The 22,914-nt window shown below is 35.5% G+C and overlaps 1 protein-coding gene across 1 annotated transcript in view; it reads right to left on the bottom strand.

Annotated features, from left to right (window-relative positions):
* The window catches only part of KLHL4 (kelch like family member 4), a 44,188-nt gene that overhangs the window by 5,064 nt on the left and 16,210 nt on the right, over positions 1-22,914 (bottom strand). The window contains exons 2-8 of the mRNA XM_050901789.1: positions 13,154-13,327; positions 12,559-12,695; positions 10,493-10,689; positions 7,194-7,406; positions 5,912-6,098; positions 2,626-2,850; positions 931-1,093 (exon numbers count right to left, since the gene is read on the bottom strand). Of these exons, the coding sequence (XP_050757746.1) occupies positions 931-1,093; positions 2,626-2,850; positions 5,912-6,098; positions 7,194-7,406; positions 10,493-10,689; positions 12,559-12,695; positions 13,154-13,327 (1,296 nt within the window). The remainder of the gene's footprint in view (positions 1-930; positions 1,094-2,625; positions 2,851-5,911; positions 6,099-7,193; positions 7,407-10,492; positions 10,690-12,558; positions 12,696-13,153; positions 13,328-22,914) is intronic.

The following is a 22,914-nucleotide window of genomic DNA, read 5'->3' as shown; positions in this document are numbered from 1 at the left end:
CTCAAGCCGTGGTCTCCAACATAACATGGGACCTTTTACAGGCTTCTGTATTTCCAGCACAAGACTATGTCGCTGAAGAAGGAAAACAGAATTCTGTTAGGCATTAATTTATTAATTGTTCTTCCTCATGCAGAAATACAGCTACTTTCAAATAGGAACGTACAGCAAGGTGTAACACACTGTTCAGTACAGGTTACGCAGTAGATTCATACATGTGTCTGTTCCCATGTAAAAGTGCTTGAGTGGCCTTAGTGTCTTAGCAGGATGTTTAAAGAAGTTTTGAAAATCTTGTTGGGAAAACCAGTGCACAGTTGAACACATGATCTCAGTGTATTTAAGCAATAGATGAAGGGCAGAATAAATCTGGGTAGGATAAGACTTATAGAAGGTTGTTTATTCCATACCTAATTATTAAACTTGTCTTCCTTTCATTGAACGTGCCATATACCTTTAATCTTTTAAAAATTATTCTTCACTGTGAACTTGTATGTTAAAGTTGTAGATGCATGCAGGAGGTGTAAAATGACAGAGGAATGACTTTGTTTCTGTACACATTCTTTCAGATGGTGTTTCCCTAGACACAGCGATTTTAAAATGTAAACATAAACTTGGAATATTTTTTTTTAAGTAGCTGATCTTATATCCCCTTAAGTTATATTCTAGGTAAAATTCTGATATGCGTGTAACAACATTTTCAAATTGCTATAACTTAAAAGGGCTGAAATACGTTTAAAACATGACTGCAAGTTTGAAAACAATTTACCGCACAACAGAGGAAAAGCTTTACTTTCTTATTTTTGTGCATTATATTTTCTCTTTGTTTTCTTGAGGTGATTAATTACTAAAAGATTGAAAAGAAAATTTAAGAAACTGTATTTCCAAGGAAGGAAGCAAATGAAAAACCAAAGAGAGTTTTTCCTGTTGACGTACTTGCTATTTAATGCTGCAACCCCTACGGTGCTTCTAGGGGTTGACATGCTAGCAACGTAATTCCATTGCCGTGCTTGTGGGTCCCATCTTTCTACAGTATTAAGGTAACTCCATCCATCATGGCCACCAACAGCATACATTGGTCCTTCAAGCATTGCTACTCCTTAAAAGATAGAATAAGGGACAAATTACAGTATCTAATAATTTCAGTGACCAATAGTGTATTAACTTGATACTTTAATTCCCTGTATGCAGATACGCAATTTTAGCTGGTATTAAACTATCTAAAAGCTGCCTTGTCATTTGTCAGGATAAACAAAGATAAACAAAGTACTTCATATACAGTGTTTTTCTGAATAAGCATTATCTTTTGCCAAAAGATTAGAGGAAAGCTGCTTTAGTTCTGATGTTCTCTTCTTGGACTTTGATCTCTTCCACTTCTGTTGACCTTGTTCTGAAACAAATTTGAGCCCCTAAATGAGAAACAATGCTATTCTTCTAAAGAAAGGCAAAGGTTGAGCCAGGCAATGAAAAATATGCCCAAACCAACCACCTATCCTTATTCTGAGCCAGCTGAAGCTCTGTAGTCCTGCCAGCATGAAGCCTGACTGGGTACATATCTGGCTGTCCTTACTGGCTAAAGTACCATAACATTTTCCTGCCTGTAAAGGGAACATACTTTTGGATAAGAGCTGGCTTGTGTCTGTTGTCCTTGAGGCACAGGAGAGTGAACTTGGCTGTCTCTGCAAAGCTCTGTGTACGCATATTCTGTGTCATTATCCTTCTCCAGAGAGAAGGCCTTTGGTGCCTCCCCTTTGGGCAGCTGCCGCTGCTCTTTGCTTCCTTTGTTAAGTAAGGCAAAATGTTTGAATCTGGCTGCTTAAAAGTTTTCTAAATCCGTCTTTTCAGGCCTAAATATACATGGCCTGATTTTTTCAAAAGTGCTAACTCTCCGCAAAATCACACTGAAGCTAATAGGAGCTGTAAGTGTAAGGCAGCTTTGCAAACCAGGCAGATGCACAGATAGAAGCCTAACTTTGGGCACTCAAATTTACTGCCGTGACCTACTTGTTGGGTAGAACTATGCCCCTGCAGTTGGTAATTATAAAGACTTCAATAAGAATTATTTAATCTGTTTTGTCTTCTTTTCCTTTGCTACCTACTAGTATTTGGGTTTATAAATTTGACAGACTAGCTGGTAGGAACCCTACACTTGACTTTCTCCACCAAGTGGTGGAGAAGGTGATACAAGCCACAAAGGTTTACTGAATAATTCCGGATCAATCTTTTTCTAATATTTATTAAAATAAAAATATTCTATGTCATTTGAACTTACCAACGATTTCAAGCAATACCTGTTTCTGTAAACTTAAGAGAAGCCAGCTTTTTCATAAGAACTGTGATATATAAATCATTCAGAAATCATCATATTCCCTCCCTTACAGTCTCCTCAACTGTAAACTTACCCTTATTTTTTCATAGTTCCAGAAATAAATTATAGACTTCATATTCATATTCTTCATTCACTGTGAATTTCATAAAATTATGGCAATAGGCAACTCTGTCTTTGAAAAATGTCTTCTACAAATATTGCCACATGTTATTAAATGCTTTAAAAAGTTATGTCAACAGTGTTTGTGTCAATCAAAACTCATTTGTATGTGATGCAAGGTATTTAGAAAGAGCACCTCTTACCTAGACCATGTCTGTGTGTTGACATAGGAGGCATTATAGTCCAAACTTTGGTGATAGGGTTGAAACATTCAACAATGTTAGAAGTTTTCAGACCATCTCTTCCTCCCACAATATAGAGCTTGTTGTCAATTACTGCAACTCCAAACTGTAATCGTCTACCATTCATAGTACCAATTTGTATCCAACTGTTAGTCCTAAGGTCATATTTTTCAATTGTAGTGGTACCTGTTAAAAACGTAAGTATTATGAGGTAGCCAAGAACTGATCAGTACCCAGCAGTCAGTAGTCGGTACAACCCAAAACATTATTAAATTGTAAAACATTGAAATTCTGTGTGTGGACTTTTACTGTGCCTCCCTGAGAACTTCAGTTATGAAATGTGAACCCAGTGAGAAAGCTGCATTAATTGTGTGCATATATGATTGTCAAATCTATGAGAATAAACTGGGGGCAAGAAGATGCAGAATTAAATGCCAGAATAATTTTTAATACTGAAGATTTTGGAGACAAGTTATATCTGTTACTCATTTAAATAGCATGAGGGCAGGTTTTTTGTGGTTTGGGGGTTTTTTATATTCCTTATGAATATAGTACCTCACAACTACGTACTCTTTAACCATGTTTGTGCTTAAACCATTAGTGATATCAAAAATGGAAAATGTATCCATATGTCTGTCTGTCTTAGGACTTGGGCATGCATCTTCATGAATAGTTTGGATATTTTCCTTTCTAGGATGGAGACAGGCAGAAGACTGAGTTGCGTGTGAGTACACATTTGGTTCCCACAGGTAGTAGCTTCCCTGAGGTTCACCTTTGCAGCAGCCTTGCAATAACTGTTTGTCTGCTGTAATATATAAGCTGTATTTTCAATTTTTTCTGGTCACTGAACTTCTAGTAATGTTTTTACTGCAACTATTCATAAGGCCCTAGCTCTCTGCCATTCAAAACTGACACTTTTCCATGCACTAGCTCCTGCCAGTCACTCAGCAGCCGTAATTGCTCCTTTGAGAGCTGATTTAGCACAATGGGGAGATGGCTGAGTAACAACCAAGGTAGAAGAGGCAATTGCCAGTTCCACATACCGTGCACCCTGGAGCTCAGCTTCAGCTCAGCTGAAGGCAACCAGATGAGAAAAACAGAGCTGATTTCCTGCCTGTTCCTTGACTGAGATTTGAGACTAGAGAAGTAGTATCTTGAGAATTACAATAGGCAGTTAGTGGCTAAGAAATTATTTACAACAGCAAAACAACCATGCAATAAAGCAGAAAAGAAAGGTAGCATTTGGTTTAGAGATCTGCTAGAGATTATCTGCTATACTCAATACATATAGTGAAGTAAGAGCTTATCTCATGATATCTTTTCTCTCCTCTACATGCTTTTCCAGATGCATAGACTGGGAAAGAAACTACCAGATCCATCTGCAATAAAAGAAAGAACTTCTATTTTCTCCCCTTTCCTGTCTTCTTTCATTCTAGGCAACTGGATTTCTTTGACTGTTCTTTCCGTTTTGTTAGTCTGTTTGCTCTTCTTCACTTTGATCCCTTCTCATTTATTCTGTGCTAATACGTGAGTGCCCCAAAGTTCTCAGCTTCAAAAGAAGTATCTTGCACACTAACTAAAAAACAGGAAAAATATATTAAGGTATACAGTGTGTTCATACGTACCCTGTAGGCTGTAATTTTTACAGAGCCTGGAAGGTAGGTTCTGAAAGTTAATGTGGTTTAGGCACATTCCCATTTTTCAAAATACCAGCCCAAAAGTAGCTCTTTGATCTTCTTTTGATCATTTGAAGTTGAGATTTGACTTCATATGCCACCTGAGATAAACACAAAGCCAAACCTGGCATTCCCTGAGTTTTCCTTATCACAGAAAGCGTATTATTGCCAGAGGCGGTAGTTACTCCCTTCTCAGAGCCGTTCTTCCAGTGCATCGTAGTCTCTTAGGTGCTGTTTCCTTTATCTTACAATCCAGCACAGGCTCAAAATATGAGTCAGAGCTGTAGAGGACAGCAGGGAGGAGAGGAAGTGCTGTTCTTCTTAACCATCAAAAGGCAAAAGTTCAAACAATTGGCTTTATTCCAAGGTAATAAGTAAAAGAGGCACCAACAGGAAGTGCAGATGTTGACTGAAATAGCCCTTTCTTTGCATAACCTTTACTGAGAAAAACCTATTAGACAGTTTTATTCTTGTCTTGGTAGATGTTAGTTTAAAGATTACCTTGAATTCTTGGTTGTTTTATATAATTCATAAATAATCAGTATTGCTAATGAAACTATACTAATTGCTCGTTTAACTTCAGTTTGCTAAATTGTCCTAGGAACGAGTGTTTTCATGTTGTGATGGCAATGAATGTGTATTTTGCACTTGATTTGATTGCATAAACATAGTAAGGTAGCACTGCAAGATCTCTCACATAGGAAAAATCAGTCATCAGCAACTTTTTGCAAACCATGAAATGGATTATCTTCTTTGTGATTCTATTAAAAGTGAACTCACACAGCTAAAAGTAATACTATTCAGCAGGTCGCTAGACTTTAAACTAATTATCGTTCTTTGGCTCCAAGCTGTAGGTTTGAAGCTAAGGTTCCTGTAGAAAATGATTTAATATACTGCCTACTAAATAGAATAGTGTAATGTGTAAAGCTGTAAGCTGATTGCAGTTGTGAAAATCAAATAATAAAAACTGGAATACATTTATAACATTTAACTTTCCATTACAAACCTGAAAAAAACCTATGTATGAAGTCCTGAAAAAAGCTGCACCTACTGTTGCACTCATGAAAAAGTACAAATCTTTCCATCTGAAATTTTATAAGGATTGATAAGCTTTAGCTAAGAGTCCTCTATAGTTCAGTAATGCTTTTTGGTTTTATTTTCCTCTTGTTCAAAATTTTTTTCAGCCTTCTATCTTTTGACAAGACGTGGAGCACAGGGTTCTAAAACAACGTTAAATAAATCTTGAAATATTTTGAATATTAATTTTTCCTTCTGATTTGTAAAGTCAAACTATATGCACCAATTCTTACAAAACTTAATTTTAAAATCACCATCTGAATCAAACTTCTTTAGTCTGCACTTCAAGATGTATGTATATAATTTACAAACATATGATTCTTGCAAGAAGAAAGAACATCTGACACATAGGATTGTGTTCTGTGGGGTTTTTTTCCTCTTTTTCATCCCTAAATTGCTGTTTTCCTAACAGAAATCTTTAAATAATTGTCATATATTCTCTGGGTGTTTGTAATACAATTAATTAATACAATTAAATTAATTTCTGAACTTACCTTTAGTGGCATCCATACCTCCTACAGCATAAAGTGCACCCACTGTAGATTTTCTAGGCTTAGTTCGAGGACTCTGCATCATGGACCGTCTTTCTGGTAGAAGATGGTACTTCATAGCCTCCATAAGAAGTTTCTGACACTCTAGGTCGTCTGCAAACATTGGACTATTTTCTAGATCGGCTAGTAACTAAGAAATGAAAAGTGAGAACCTTGTATATATCTAAATCATTAAAATTGTACGTACTTTAGTAAGTAAAGTATTTGTAGCTACGAACACTCATTTTCAGTCCACCTCTCACTTGAGCTTTGCTGGAAAGTCTGCTTTAATGCAAGCAAAACAATATAAAGGTAGGAAAAAAAGACTTTAAGTATGACGTCTTTGCTTTATTTTTTCCAAAATCTTTCTTTTAATGTTCAAAAAGGTTAGAATTGCAAATGTAGTAGTGCACCCTCTGAATGAAAACTCCTTTTGATGTGAGTATAAGCAAATCTAACATATAGTACTGGACATTTCTGTGAATATTAGAATATATTAAATATATTTAAAATACATTAAATATATTTTGAATTAAGTATATATAGTATTTTGATGCTTAATCCAAAGTTGTATATTTGCAGCTTCGGTCATGGAGATCTATAAAGTAGCTGTAGTGTCCTGACAGTCTTGATATTCCTATAAGCTTTTCTGATGAGATATATAGATTCTTCTGTATATGTGTCAGCTTACTACAAAACAGTATGTCCATCTCTGGAACTTATTCAATGAAGTGTCTCTTTCAGTCTTAAAGGACAAATAATGTCAATGCTCAGAATAGTCAGCAATAATCTAGACCCTTTTGGTTTTGTCTACTTTTTATGGTAATAAAGAAATAAGTATTGTGTCTTATCTGTCCTGCAGTTTGGTAAAGCTAAATACATATCTTTGCATGGTATTTAAGTTGCTGTGTTATTAGAGGAGAACTACCACCGTTGCTACCCAACAAAGAAACACTGTACTTTTGTAATATCATTAGACTGACATTTGTATAGAGGTAATTCTGAGCCTAGTAATTACACTGGCATTGTGGGATTTTTTTTCATCTGTGTTTACAAATAATAAACCTATCTACTCTACAGTTAAAAAAAAAAAAAGACAAAAAAAGCGCACCAAAAAAAAACCACTAAAAAAACCCAGCCAAAACCAGAGCTTTTCCATAGAATTCTTTTCTCTGCCTAAATGATGCTTGAGGCAAGCATTTCAGTTGGTAGTTAAAAGTTCCCAGTTAGCCCTTCACATTCATACCTGGGGTGGAAGTAGAGGCAGTCTAATATAAGAAAGAAGCATTCCTAGGTCTCGTTGCCGGTTCTGCAAATCATGCCTCACCCACATCATTAACGCCTGGAATATGGCTTCTTCATCTGGAACATTGATGTCATCGCTAGACAAGAGCTTTGCAATTTCATTAGCAGGGAGCAAAAGAAATTCCTGGTTTTTTATTACTTCTGTGAAGTGTTCCTAAAAAGAAAAAAAGATTTCAATGCACTGATGATTTTCACACCTTGAAATAACATTTTCTTAGATAATGTAGGCTTTGCATATACTTCATTCCTGTTCTGTTCTACAGTATAGGGAAATGCAGTATATATTCTAAAGATCACTGAATCTCCTTCTACCATTTAAGGGAGATTTTGGTTGCTCTTTGCTGCCTTACTCTTGCAGAACTGAAGAATAATGCTCATCTTCACACTATCATGCTTACAGATGTGTTTGTCAGGCTTCTTCTCAGTATGTCCTGTCTTAGGGATTTGCCACTGGCAGTTTTGTCCATCAATGTGATCTTAACACTGCAGCTTAATAGAAACACAATTTGAAGATATAATGTGTATCTTAAGAATGCCACGCGGACATTCAGATAAACTGTGTAACTTCTGTTACAATCAGATTCAAAAGTTTTAAGCAAATTACATTGGTTTGGAAACCTTCCAAACCTTTTGCAAGGAGCTGTGCCAGGTGTTGACTGTATGTCTCTGCTCTTAGTAGCAGAAAATACAGCAAGGGACATTAAACTCATTTTTCTAATGGTACTTTTTGGGCAATAGAAAATTGGACAAGTCCCAACAAAGGGGTCTCAGTCTTTAAGCTATTGCTATGACAAAACTCTTCAGCTCCAGAAATGGCCACTAATATTAAATCCCTAGAATCTTTCAAAGAATTATTTTTCATAAAAATAATATATTGTACAGTCAAGTTACAACAATAATAGAATTTATATTAAAATATATTAAGTATGCTTGCTTGTGCTAATTCCAAAGGAAAAAAGAAATTTTGAGAGATGGATTTTTAATGTTTTTATGTAGGAATTCATGTCTGCATTTGAAATATTAATTTCCATTTATGTACCTGGAAGTAATATATCTTATTTGGGAACCAGACTGAAATCGGGCAGATGAAGAAATTTTAGTAACTGATATTTGTATTATTTGTTTTCAGTACAGTAGCTTTCTGTAATTCTTTTCAAGAGTAACAAGGATGTAAATATAGAAGTATCAGTGATTAAAGGAGATGTTAACTTTGCTCTGTTATACATATCCTGCTTTAATATTTTGTGACATTCGGAGAATAGGAACAGGAAAGCCAGTCCACATTTAGTTACAAATATAGCACAAGATGTTTATCAGAACAAGCTCTATCTGCACGAAAAGATACCAGGCAGGAAACTGTTAATACTTTGCATCAACGGCTAAAGTAATTGAAGGGGAAGGTCTCCATTGTGTCTGTTTTTATTGAATGGATGTGGTGTTTATAGCTCATTATCTTCTGAAAATGTTTAAATACTAGTTCATTTGATTGGTCTCTATATTTGCAGTACAACTTTATAGTCTTTCCCCTAAGGTACACATTTTCAAGTGATTGATGTTGGCATGAAACAAAACAATGGTTTTTTTAATATCACTTCAAGGGTTTAAAAGAAAATTTTCTTTGAGGTTATTTCAGAGAGGTGCAGATTTCCTCTTCTGTCTATAAATTGTCAGTAGCTGCAAACTTGGTAGGCGGTTTTATGACAGGCAAGGTACTCTTTCATGGCAGCATTCTCAATCTGTGTTACATGCAAGATACAGGAGGTGGTTCTAGAGGTGGAAATGCTCCCGATTGTTTTCAGGAAGACGTAGTGTAAAGCCTATATGCACAGTACTGCTGAGTCTCATAGATTCATTATGATCCTTCACATTAGACAGCGTTCTTAAAGACCCAACTGTCATTTCTGTGACACACAGTTTTAAAAAGTAGTAACAGTCTAACTTCTGGGGAAGACTGGAGGATTCAAATGGTTAAAAAAATCTAAACAAAAAAGGCTTCTTATTGTCTGACATTATAAAATCATAGGTCTAACCATATGATTTCATTTCAGTTTTGCAGAAATCTGGACCATGAATTTTAAATGCGTAAAGCTGATGCCCTTGTGCTAAGGCTGGTGGGAGAAGAGAGGCAACAGTGGAGGGGGGAAGTTCCTGAATTTGGCTGAGTATAAAATGGTGTGGAGCAACAAGGACAATACTATTATATAGAGGCTGAGTGAACCTCTATCTTAAATGCCCTTTTTCAAACTTTAAAATATAAGAGGAATCTAGATTGCTGCTAAACAAACCATTTATTAGTATGACAGGAAGGAGCACAACCAGTGCCCTCAATCTGCACATGTCACTCTCACTTATTTCAGCATGTGGAAGTGTACGATCTCTTGCTGGAATGCTCTCAGCATTATGAAGCCTCTGAACTGGTTTTGACATACTACACTAATATTTCAAGCATAAAGCTGCCATGTATCTCCTAACAAGTAGTTCTTTTTATATCCATTTAGCTGTAGCAATTGCTATACTTTTTGTGTTTAAAGTTGCTATAGCACATCTTATTGCCCTGAATATTTATCCCTTGATTTGGTTTCACAGCAAGCTATCTTGTTTCTCTGTTTCCCACGCTCTGAATATTCATTTCTTGCTTTGAGCCAAAGGAGGATTATCCTTCAGTCAGGGATGTGCTGCTTTTTAGCATTCCAAATCTTTCCCATACATTCTTTATTTTGGCTTTTTTTATGTGTGTCTCACCTTAAAATCAGCTTTAGAATTTTCTTTGTGTTGAATCAAAAGCATAAGAATGGGCCATTGCTGTTTGTCTCTTGACATTAGCCATGTTAAGGCCCTATTACATTTTTTGGAAGAAATATGTACCAATCATATTGCACATTTAAATTCAATAAGTATATCCTTCTACAAGGCAAAACTCTGAAACAGGAAACAACAGAACCAAATATTTGTTTTTCTAAGCATGCTTTTCTCTCCTTCCAATACTTCTGTAACAGTCACAGTTCTTAAATTGCCCTTTGGAGACTGAGCTGGGCAGAGATGTCCCTGCATCAGGGACTTTACAGAACTGACCCTGCCAGCATAGGAAGAGCAGAGCCACTGCATCAGTCTTGGAGAGAGCAGCAGCCCTGAGCCCCGCTCAGCTGGCTCTGCTTCGCCAAAGCCCATATGCTTTCCAGGAGAGTATTCACACTTGCTGTTAACGTTATAATTGCAAAGCAGTTAGATTGTTCATCTTACCATGGTGTATGTGTGTGCCACCTTCAGGAGCTCTGTGCAGCCCTGAGCATCTCCGAAAGAGCGAATCCCCAGGCAATTGGAAGGATGGAGCTGCTTCATGAGGAAGTTGCAGCATACCTCAATAACCTGAGATAGCTGGAGAAGACAAGCTGCAGCTAGCAAACTTTCTATAGTGTCTTCCTTTAACTCTAGAATACCTGTGCAGTTTGCATGTAGGGGGAAAAAAAAAAGTTTTCAGTCATTTACTTTGTATTTTTATTACTTGAAAGCTTCTCACTCCCCAATTTTTCTCCTCCTCTGAAAAATTTTGAAAAGAAGTGTCCTGTGATTCATAAATTCATTTTCCTTTCTTGCTGAAGGATTCTTTAAACGTATGTTTTAACAGACTTAAAGGATTTGGTGGATTTTGAATACAATGATTGGAACATTTTTATTGGAGCTTTAACAGTATTAGATCTGATTTTGCCTGAAAAAAAGTAAAATAAGAGAAAGATGTGATTAGAGAAAAACCTTTCCTAAAATTCATATATTAATTCATAAAAATATATAGCATAAGTTTATATTACACACAAGAACTTCAGTATCAAAAGCTAGGAAATGCCAGCAGTGTGTGCCGGAAGCCTGATTTCTTCCATCATCTACTTGTGCATTTAAATTTTTAATGAAATTATTACATGATGTGAGAATTTTGTTATGTTCATAGATGGACTGGAAGGTGTTAATTTAATAAGATCTTCCATTCCTGTTGCTCAGTGGATGGCTCAGTTCTCTAGTTGATACACAGCCCTAAAATCCTATTCTGAAAAAAGAACTGTGGCGGTTTTTTATGACTGCGTTTTCTATTTATCAATACAACATCCAATTGCCTCAGAAACATCAATTTCTTTTCCGGCTTCTTCTGTGAAAGGATGATACACATCATCTCCATTTAACACATGGAGAAGGGTGGTATTTGAGAGATTACAGTCAAAATTATCATCAGAGTAAAACTGTAAGAGGTTTCTTGTCCAAAGTTCACTTCTGATTTATTTCAGTAAAATATGTAAACAATTCTGAAAGTTATAGCTGTCATCTCTGAAAGTCACATTTATATTTCATTACCTAGGAAAAAAGTAGCACTCAGTTTAGAGGCTTGGTTATTATCACATGAAAACCTATGACAGAGGCAGTACGAAAATTCAGTTTTCCATAAGTCTTCAGCAGTCTTACCTTAGCACAATCCCATCTCTTACTGATGTCCCTTGCTTTGTAACTTAAATAATACCTTCCAACTTCTGCAAGAAATGAGGAAGGGCTGGCAGGGTGCAGAATAGGGCAATGTTTGGGTTTGGGTTTTACTATACAACTCAGAATAGTTACTGAAAGTATATAGCAAAATTGGTAAATGTTCTTGTAAATAAAGATTGCAATGTAATGCCTCAAAGCAGAGGGAATCCTGATTTCACAAGCAAACTTACACTATTTCATAGTCTGGCGTTTGCTTTCGTAGTCTTATATACGTTCTTTCATATGGTTTTGCATTAAGTGAACTGAAAGAGATGACATTTGATCAAGTGGGATGATTTTGAGACACGTGTGGATAGTAAGCAGCCCAAAAGTTGCTCTGCTCGTGGTAAAAGTTGCTCTACTCATGAGTGTGATCATATTCCTGTTATCCTCCTCAAAGGCCTTGAGTGAGCCAAATAATGCCACCCAGGCCAACCATTTCTATAGCTACCCATGACAGGAAGGTTCATAGTACACTTTTCTGTGTCACTACATGAGGTGGGGAAACAGGCAAATATGTTCTTCTCTCATTAAAATTCCTGAAATAATTTGTGTCTACTTAGAGACAGATGTCCAATATGAATTTATATGTTAACTTTTCTGCATATCTTCTAGAATAAGTTATTATATAAAACACTAATATTTATTCATCCTCCTAGAGAAAGGTTTACATCATGTATGCATGATTTATGCATATATTTACGTACTAGTATGAAATGGAAGAAATGACAATTATGTATGAACTGAACAGATTTTATCTTGCTTTACAACAGTGATGTGGGTAATGGAGGAAGAATTACCTGTGTAGGCATAGCGCACCAAAGCTTTCAGCGCATCAGGGTCTACTCCCTCCATCTTGATCTCCTCTTGTTTTGCTTCACGCACATCATTAGTAAACATTGCAGCAAAATAATCAGACACTGCACTGAGAACCAACCTTGAAACAAAAGCATTTTAGGAGGACTGCAAATTACTTCATAATCTCAATAGCAAGCATGAAATTCAGTATTATTATATAAAAAATTGTGTGTGCAATAGAAACATTATCTTTAGCATAGGTTTCAAATCTTATAGCAGTGAGCAATAAAGTTAAAAGGGTAACTCATAATCTAATTTTCTCCCATAGTGCTTGTTTGGGCAGATTTTCTTCACTGATCTCGCTACAGTTTGACAGCAGCAAGAAGGGAAGATGGACAATATCAATGGTTCATATTTGAATTTCATTCTTTTTGAAACATTGAATATGAAATGTTAATCACATCGTTTTATTCTGTTGTTAGCTGATGTCCTGATTATAGTAACCGTTCATTCATAATTAATCAGGGTAGGCATAAATTGACCTAGCATTTGGAAATTTCAGGCTTGAAGCCATGTAAACAATACTGGGAAAGGCACCTGTGAGCCGGAATCTTTTCGTCTCCAGCTATAAGAAGAACATCACACAGCTGCTTCTGCTGCAGATAATTTTCCATTTTGCGGAAAGTTTGCTCTGCGTGGTTTGTAGACTGGAAATACTCATCTGAGCCATTGGTGTTCATTCCAAGCAGTGAGCTGCTGGTCGTTGACAGCCTGCAAGGGAAAGAGGCAGTGTGATGAGTGTAGCATTATAAATGCTGATTATGTTCTTCATATAATTTTTGTTCAAATGGCAGTACAGAAGTGTTTAAAATTATAAAGCTCTTACGATCCTGGTCTTACTATGCCTTTTTCCATTGCTTTCTGTTTGGTATCTGCACGTTTTCATTTATAAGGCTGCACGTAAACTGTAGTTTACTACAGTTAACTGTAGTAGGTGGTACTACTGAGTTTTCTACTTCCTATCAGTTTTGTGTCACTGATGCACTGTTTGCACAGCATTGATGTGATAAATGCAGCCTCCTGATCATTCACAAACAGAATACATAAAAACCAAACCTATTTTCCTGTGATACTAATAGTTAAAATATCTTGTGGTATGAAATTTTGGATACTACATGTCTTTAGGTCTTATTTCTGTTTCTCTTCAGACTTTGTACATTAAATTACATTACTAAATAGGAATGAATCAGAAGACAATATGACAAGGACCATATAGTTCTAGACAAATTACCAAACTAAAAGCTGATGAAATCAGTACATTATATAGCCTTTAGAATCTGAATGCAAATAATAAAGACAAACTAATTTCTCTGCCTTTTCGTGGAAATACACATTATAAATACATTCCTCCCACTTCAGAATTCTGTTAGCTGTCCCACTTACAAATACCCATACTGTTTTTTTAAGATGTCATTCCTTATTGCCTTTTAATATGGATAGTGTTGCAGATTGAAACGCCTTTTAAAAATTTTCTTAGAAAAATATTTATTTTTATATTCATCTGGTTTTAGTAAACTAGTAATGCATTTGTTGATATACATGTATATCACATATCTTGAAAATGCTGCAATCTTCAACACTATTTTAGTTAAAGATTTTTTTAGAAAAACATTTTCTCAGTTTAATATCATATATTATTAAAATGTAAAGCACCTGTTTTTTAAATTTCCAAGCCCAGCTGGGAAATAATGGCAGCTGGTTGACTAAATTTACTGGTTCTCTTTGATACTGTTAATGCATATTCATAAATGATTAGGAGAGATAAAATCTCTTCATGACATTAACTTATTAAATTTAGCAGAATATTGAATTACATTCACAAGTGAACATCTAGTTCAGAAAATATAGAAATAAAAATGGCTAAATCAGGTTGAATCAGTAATAATTTCAGAAAATAGGGATAAGTCAGATCATACATTTTCAAAGATCATACCTCATTAAATAGCTAATCAGAATTGAAGGGAAATAATTAGAACTCAAATTATAATGTAATACTGAATTGAGAGACAGTAGTTTTCTGTCCCCTCTGCAATACAAGAAAGTTACTGTATGTCAGTGCTTTTCAGAATAGTATAGAACAAAATCACAGTTGGTATGGCTATCGTGTGTCTGGGGTTTTCCAGACATATCTCTTTTTTCCATCTGAAAATCTATCATTATGAAGTTTTCTAGATTTCTGTACTGCATTCGCAGATGTCCCACAGCCCATTTGGAATATGGCATCTTTGGGCACTGGTATGTCAAAAACCTTCAGACCCCCAGTGTATTTGATGCCTTTCAGATACACCAGAGTTCAACATATTCATTCAGGCCTGGCCCTGCCAGACTCACTGGATATGTGAGATCGGTTATGGTCTGCAGAGACACATTATTTCTGGTATAACTGAGGTATGTCAGCCCTGAGGCGTATGTATGTGTCACCTGAGAAACAGCAGACCTGATGCATCTGAAATCCTCGGATACACTGCACGTGTGTTTGTGTCTGGGCAATCTCAGATTATACTGCTAATTGCAAACACATTAAGATATACCAAATCAGTGCAATAAACTCTAGCTTTCTTTTGAAGCTCTTTATTACAATTTCAAATGTATTTTCTTTTCTTTTCTTTTTTTAAAGAAAAAGGGGCAAATCAAGTTCACCTATAATGTGTATCCTTTGTAGTTTACAGCTTACAAAAATTAATTTGTCTCAGTGAGTTTAATGACTATACTTTTTTATTTGTTTTCCTTCAATGCTTCATTGAAAATGAAGAAGCTGCAAAATTGGATTATATGCTCATTAGTTTTGCATCAGCTACTTTATGCCAAATTCATGCTCTGTAACATTCATTTTTTGCTATTTACCTCTTAAGCTTTCTTTACTGTTTTTCAGAAAATTATTTTTTCAAAAATGTCTTTTTTCAGCTTCATTATATCCACTCTAAGTATTGTATTTAAGTATGTATTACATTACACTTATCCTTGATGTTTGCAGAAATCAACTAAAATAATACTCAACCATCCCTATCGCAAATGCACAGTACTAGTTTCTCGAAATAATTTCCCATAGTGTGTATGTATTTGTGGGTAAAGCAATCATTTTTAAGCTGCAAATATTTACAAAGGGACTTAAAGTCTAATAATTTCCTTCAGTCCTGGGTACTTTTTTCACATGTTTTGTAGAGTAACCTTTAACTACAGCAGAAATACCACTAACATAATTAATTATTTCAAAGACAAAGGTCTTCAGAGACTGAAAAATACTGGAAGCAAAAAAAAGTGCTCCATTAACTTTGTTAATATTAAGATTATAATTGCTGGTTTATCTTCAGCAGCTGATTCAAGATGGTAGCTATAGTATATTATGGAAGGGAAAAATTAAATTCAGAGATAAATATTTATATATTTTCCTTAGTGTATGACTGTCACTGCAGAGAACTCAAATATTGACCTTCAGAATATAGTACTGGGGATCAGTGAGCTAAAGGAGACAGAGATTAAAGTATCTTAAAGAAAGAAGTCAGTAAAAACATCCTTGAGTCTGGTGCCTTTATGTTGAATTATAATAGGGGATGCAGTGGACTGTAATACAAAGATAGGCAAGCTAGCTGCAAATGTGCTAGTATGAAGATGTCTACCTGTCATATCTTGTTCTGTGTGGTATGGGTTAATGTGTTGAGAACAACACATTAAGAAAACTGAAGGTTCATGTAAACCTACTCAGAAAGGAAGCACGTAGAAGATGGAGAAATATTTGTTTTCTATAAAATGTGTACAAATTTGGACAAACGACATCTGAATATTGAGTAATAAAAGTTTCCAGAAGTGCATTAGCCCTATGATGACCAAGGAATTAGTTTTCCACTCAGTCAGGAGGGAAAATTATCCATGAACTGTTCTGAAGAATCAGGAACCCAAATTGCTTGATGTCATCTTTGTGTTAGCGTTCACTAGGATGCTGAGTTGTGTTAACACCATTAGCGTTAGTAATAATGGCTTAAGAACGAGGATTAGCCTAGAGAGAGCAGAGATAAATCTATATTTAAATGATTCCAAAGTAGCTGAGCTCTATGAATTTCATCTTAGGTAGAGAGCCAAGTGAAATAATTTCAGAGTTTTCCTGTAAGGATTTGTGAAGGATAGTGAAAATATGGTACCATTTTTAAAAAGAAGAAACATGAAATTTTGAAACAGACAATATAAACTGAAAATGTGAAGAAATAATCAAAAAGCATTAAGTGTCTTGACGATAACAAGGAGATAAATACCAGCCAGCATGGCTGTTCAGAACAAATCATGTCATAACAACTTTTTTGTTGTTGTTGTTGACAAGATAACAAAGCTTACTGGGAGAAAAACATTAGTTGTCAGAAGTCATCTTGACTTTTGGATGACTTCTGACACTATTTCACATGACATTTTCAAAATTGAGCTAGGATGGCATGTTTTAAGTGTAATAAATATAAAAGATATGAATAACTTGTATAGCTATGCTTGAAATTTATCAGGGATTCACTTTCAAAGGCAGATGATGCTCTGAATGCATTCCAGGCAAATTCTGCTTCTGATGCTACTCCATATTTTTATTACAGACAAGCATATGATAGAAACAGGGTTCAATTGTTACATTAATATATGATAGCAAGTCACCAACTTTTGGGGAACAGAATTTAAATTCAGAGAGCCAACTTTGCCCTTGTCCTTATTGAACTTTAGGCAAATTTTTACTTTTCAAAGACCTGCTCACACTTGCATGTGAGTAATTACCTGAATGAAACACAGTCGAAGAAATGACAGTTGAGGTAACAGCTAGATTATACTGGACCTCAAACAAGCTGTGACTCAAAAATGGTGTTGAGGAGGTAAAATTTCATCTTTTCTTTGGTCAGGAGAATTGATGCGCTGAGTTTTGTGATTTATTCCAGGCCTGCAATTCTTCAAATTTCTGAATTATGTTAAAATTATTTTCTGTCTTCATGAAGTACTCTTCATTAATCAGCACAGCACTCTTCATTAATCAGTATATAAAGGATAAATTCAATTTTCCTCATTATTTAATTAGAACGTGATAAAACATAAATGTCATTTATTTGCCATGTCTTTTTTAAAATTCAGTATGTTCTTACAGTGCCTCATTAAATGTGCCTATGGCCAAAAACCAGAAAGTAAATCTGATGATAAGGGAACTTAGAAGCATGATATTGCATGAAAACCAGGTGAGGAGAAGCAGTATTTTAATTTTGTTGTTCTTGATAAGGCTATTATTTATATTTTTATGGTGACTACTTCTCTTTTGGATATTTGTTGAACATACCTATTTAACCTGCTATAATACTTGTGAAATTCATTTTAATCAAGTAACAGTTCAGTTATCAGTGTCACAGATTTTGATTTTGGATCACTGTACCTCTGCACTGGAAATCATACCAGCCATTAGCAGCAAACTGGATACCAGTTAGACATTAGACATCCCAAGGACTTTATCATAGCTGAGAGCACCAATGTGACTTCAGCTCTGTGGTGCACTGTATGTGCTTTAGCGGTGACAAGGCTTGAGACAAAACTGCAGCTTCATCAATTCAGTTTGTTTGTGCGGCAATATTCACAATGCAACTCATCATTTTTTTTCCTCTCATTTGTTTCTGCTTATTCAAGAAAACTGCAGTCAAGCCCCAGATAGGCAGACTCTCTCCTATGCAGCTGTTTGAGCTCTGACCCTCTGTCTGTCGGGCAATGTCGTGGGGCTGGAGGTTGAGAGATAGTGTTTTCCTGTGCGAAATCATAGGACCATAGCATCTGTTAGAGATAAACCACATCAGCTGGCTGACAAATAAGAAAAATATTTCAGTTAGGAAGCCATTTCTGAACACAGATAAAATAATGATAAAGTTGATGCACCTGTACCAACTGCTTGCTGATATAATTATACCACATCAGTAACTGTCCCAACCTCTGCCTTAAAATTTCTCCTGCAATTGTCTCCTTCATCATTTATTCTTTGTAAATATAACAGCTAAAGATTGTGTTGAAGTTTTTAGGGTATGGGTAAAAAACTTTGATCCAAAAGAGTATGGAAAATTGTACTATATGTTGATGACTGCTGAGGTAGTAACATTAACATGAAGTAGTAACAATGACAGAAAATTATGTAGGAAACAGACAAATAAGCAATTGAAATGTATAATTATTTAAGTTAACGGAGAGACTGCTGACTTCTAACCTATCTAAATTGAAAGTTCATACTGACAATTCCTTTAGAACTTGGAGCTCTTGAAACTGCCTGGTTTTAATAATTTTTTATTGCTAGTATTAACATAAACCTGCCACTTTTCTCAGTTGGCATTAGTTAAAACAACTTTTCCCATTTGGGATTACAAGTATCAGTGTGCATATCATTAAACAGAGGAGCTTCAGCATACCACTGAAAGTACTGTAGCTGTTTTAAGTTTTGTTCTTCCCCCCCAGACATGATAATATACAGATGAATGCCATTATGATTCATATCAGGATGAATTTGGGTTATGATATTTTGAATTCTCCTGTGTGTAGAGAGCACGTATTTGGTGGGGTAGTTCCACTGGAAAACAGAGGCTGCAACCAGACTGCAGAGCCCCTGAGCACTGTACAGCCCTTTATGCTTTATGTCAGCTGTGGCCACATCATGATTTCATGTTACAAAGAAGGGTAGATCCAAACACTCTCCCCAGTAAGCTGTTTTCCTTTGGAAATTGTATATTTTTTTTTTTTAACAGAGGAGATTATAAAATGATTTTCCAGGCTCACTGCAGTGCAGATTGTTCTTATTAGCATGTGTACTCCCTCATTTCTTGATCTTTCGCTACTAGGAAGACAGTTGAAAGCTTCATGCATTCCTTTATTGGCATCTTGTGTCTAGAGTTTTATGCTCGCAATTTGCTTTATACAGATAATTAAGAAATGTGATATTCCTATGTATATAGAAAGTAGTTTCTGTAATTTATTACTGTGTAAAAGCACAGTAAGATCTGGTCCAGATCTTCTTTGGTTGCACTATAGTACTATGTGAATCGTTTTTCTTTAACTGCTGAAGACAAACATTTTAAGATTTCACTATTACATAAATGCCTATTCAAGAGTCACCGTCTATGGGATTTTGTTCCTGAGTTTTGGGGATCAGTTTTGAAAATTGCTCAGCAATTTATTGCAGACCCATTCACAAATTTCAAGAGATGTTAAAATTAGGAGTCAAGTAGCCTCCACTTCTCTTAAGTCAGAATGATAGGTTGGGAAAGGCCGTGGAGCAAGTCCTATTGGTCTCTGTGGCTTTGCATGCAGTGCCCCGCACTGCCTTCCCACAAGGACTCGGGGTGATAGTGCAGCTCCACTGGGAGTAAAATCCACCGCTCTGACATAGATGCCCAAAGTGCAATATTCATAGGCTGAACAAAGAGGTTTCTAGTGAGCAGGTTTAAATTGTTGCATTCACTAAAAGGACTGCAGGAGCAAAAATCAGCAAATCTTTCTTCTGATATTTGATGGCCATTGGATGACACAGTATAACTAGGGACTTCATCACAGTGACCTGTCAGTGTTAAAATTTGTAATATATTAGGAGTTCTCAATTTAAATAATGATTCTCTTCCTGATTCAGACTAATCTGAATATGAAACTTTACTATAAACATTATAATGGCATGACTTAAGAACACTTATTTCCATAGCATGAGATACTTTCTTAAAAATTGGAGCTTTAGCAGTATCTAATCAGTCTGGAGAGCACACTGCCTGTATGTCCATGAGTGTTTTATTATAATAGATATATGTCTATATTCAGTGATGAAGTGAGTGTCTCAGACAAATCACTTAATGCCATCTTAAATCACCATTCAAGAACATTATCCCCCAGGAGAATTAACACTGTATTCATTTACATTACATAATAGAGAATAATAACTAAGCGAAACGTTTCAGGTAAAAAGATAGGAGTACGTATATTACCATCTTAAAATTAACCTTTTTTCTGATAATGCCAAATGTAGTGGGGGCTACTTATCTCAAATACCTATGTGCCTTTTTTCTCAAATCATAAACAATGCTTGAGTTCACTTTTTACTCTTTGTTTACAAGTATATAAAAGCTATCATCTTACTATTCACAGACAGAAAGTTTTAAAGTAGATATTTTGAGACTACAAGTAACTGCTGAAAATTAGTTTAGAATTAATCAGAGGTAAAGTCTGCATGCCATTCCTTTATAACTACCTTGACAACTACACAAGGTTAAGCAGATGCCATATAAGGATAAGGAAATTACAAAAATTGAATCTTGCTCTGTAACTATGGTTCATGAGTAACAAAATCAATTTCCGTACACTGGTATCAATAGATGTTTTTGAACTAACTTGAAAGTTTGATTAGAAAATACTAGGTCAAATGCTGATGTAGGAAGCAGCAACTTCATAGAAACTGAAGACATTAGCCATGATGTTGTTTATACCAGTGATGATTAGGACCTGTAGTTATTATTTATTATAGCAACCAAAAACCTATCCTTTTCTCTGAACCAGCGTGTTTAATGATTAATGTGCTGATTCAACCATTTCCTGCAGAAGAAGGAAGTATTTCTCTGCATGGTAATATTGTACATCTGGCATGGTGAATATTGTTGTATAACTCATTTTTAAACAAAATTATATTTTAATTAACATTCATTTTTCCTAAGACAAACAAGAAAATCAATACTAAGTCATTGTACATTGAAATTTACCATGCAAGATGTGATATAATGTAAACTATGAGGAATACTTCATTGTCTTGATTAACACAGACTCCAACAGCACAGGAAGCATTCTGCAGTTGTCACTGCAATGCATGATTTCTAATATGATGTTTCTATTACATGATTATGTTGGAGGGAAATTAAAAGACATGAAGGAGAAAATCAGTGAGGCTGACTGCTTCTTGCTCAACTTTCTTGTAGCTAGTGATAATATTGATAGATTATTTAATAGCATCTTTCTAAAGAACAAAAAATGATGTGACCAGAAGGCATGATATAGCACTATCTATCTCAAGCTGTCAAAATATACAAAATGAAAAGTAATGACTAAATGCTGGACATGAGCTTGTGGTATTTTTATTTAGAGGACATACAAAACAAAATACAAGCCAAAGGAAAAAAAAATTGTTTTAAATCTAAGCATGACTATTGCCAGATGAAACTAATTAAGTCCATGTATGTTACTTCATTAAGCACCTTTCAGAAAGACTCCTGATGGGAGAGATTGTGGGGAAGAAGACCTGCTTTATGCTATCCCCTTTCACTGTTGTTGGTGAAAGTGGAACAAAGGGGAGCTTGGGAGATACAAGTATAAGAAAAAAATTAATGTGAAGTGGTTCCGTCTCCAGTGAACAGAATTTTGAAAAGCCAGAGACTAACAGTCTCAATAGCAACTATCCTTGCCCCTATGATTTTGAGCCTTGCAGCTAATTGGGTATGGATACAGCTGTGAGATTTTTTAAGACATCTTGATTTATGAAAACTCAAACCACTACCATAATACCTTAATACATGCTTCTCACTTCTTTTTTGTACTTCGTCTAAGGCAAAGGGACTCTATTCTTGTGCTTGCCATGACCATTGCATTTTTCGCATCTTTTCCTTTTCTACTTTTATCTGTTTAGATACCAACTAAGCAATAACAAGACTTACGTTTCACTCAAATGGGCAAACATGATAATCCCCACCTCAGCACCACTTTAAATTTCACTTCACTATGTCTGACACTTCCCCAATCATGTGAAATTCTACAGGCTTGTTCCAAAATATCTCCTCAGCTGATCTGCTGGATACCTCATTCAAGGCTAAACACTACTGCAATGGAAAAAAATGTGTGATTTTTAACCTATTTAGCCAGTGTGCCCCATCATAATTACAGATTTATTAGAAAAGTGTGAGAGAGAATGTATATAATGCTATGGTCAGCCTCACAGATAGAAAGCACACTTGAGAGCTAGACTGAAGTTTTCTATTCTATAAGGTTTTGCTAGCTACATAATTTTATCTGTGGTCAATTCCTCCCTTTTCTTAATTGTGTAATTATACCCTGAGAGTGTTTCCCTATATTATAGCCAAATATTTCTATGTGTTCATAGCTACAGAAATCCTAATACCAAGGTATTCTCCAGCTAGTTGTTATCTTCTGGTTTTCTGTGTCAGAAAACATAACTCAAACCTAGGTCTAGAAAAGTATTAAAATAACTTAGCCTGCTGTATTCATATCTGGCTCAATTGAGTGGATTTTCTTTCAAGTCAGTACAATAAAACCAGCATACATTGAAT

This window comes from Gymnogyps californianus, chromosome 9, assembly GCF_018139145.2.
Source record: "Gymnogyps californianus isolate 813 chromosome 9, ASM1813914v2, whole genome shotgun sequence".
NCBI lineage: Eukaryota > Metazoa > Chordata > Aves > Accipitriformes > Cathartidae > Gymnogyps > Gymnogyps californianus.
The sequence above is the reverse complement of the archived record's forward strand: the minus strand, read 5'-3'. Positions and strand labels throughout refer to the sequence as shown.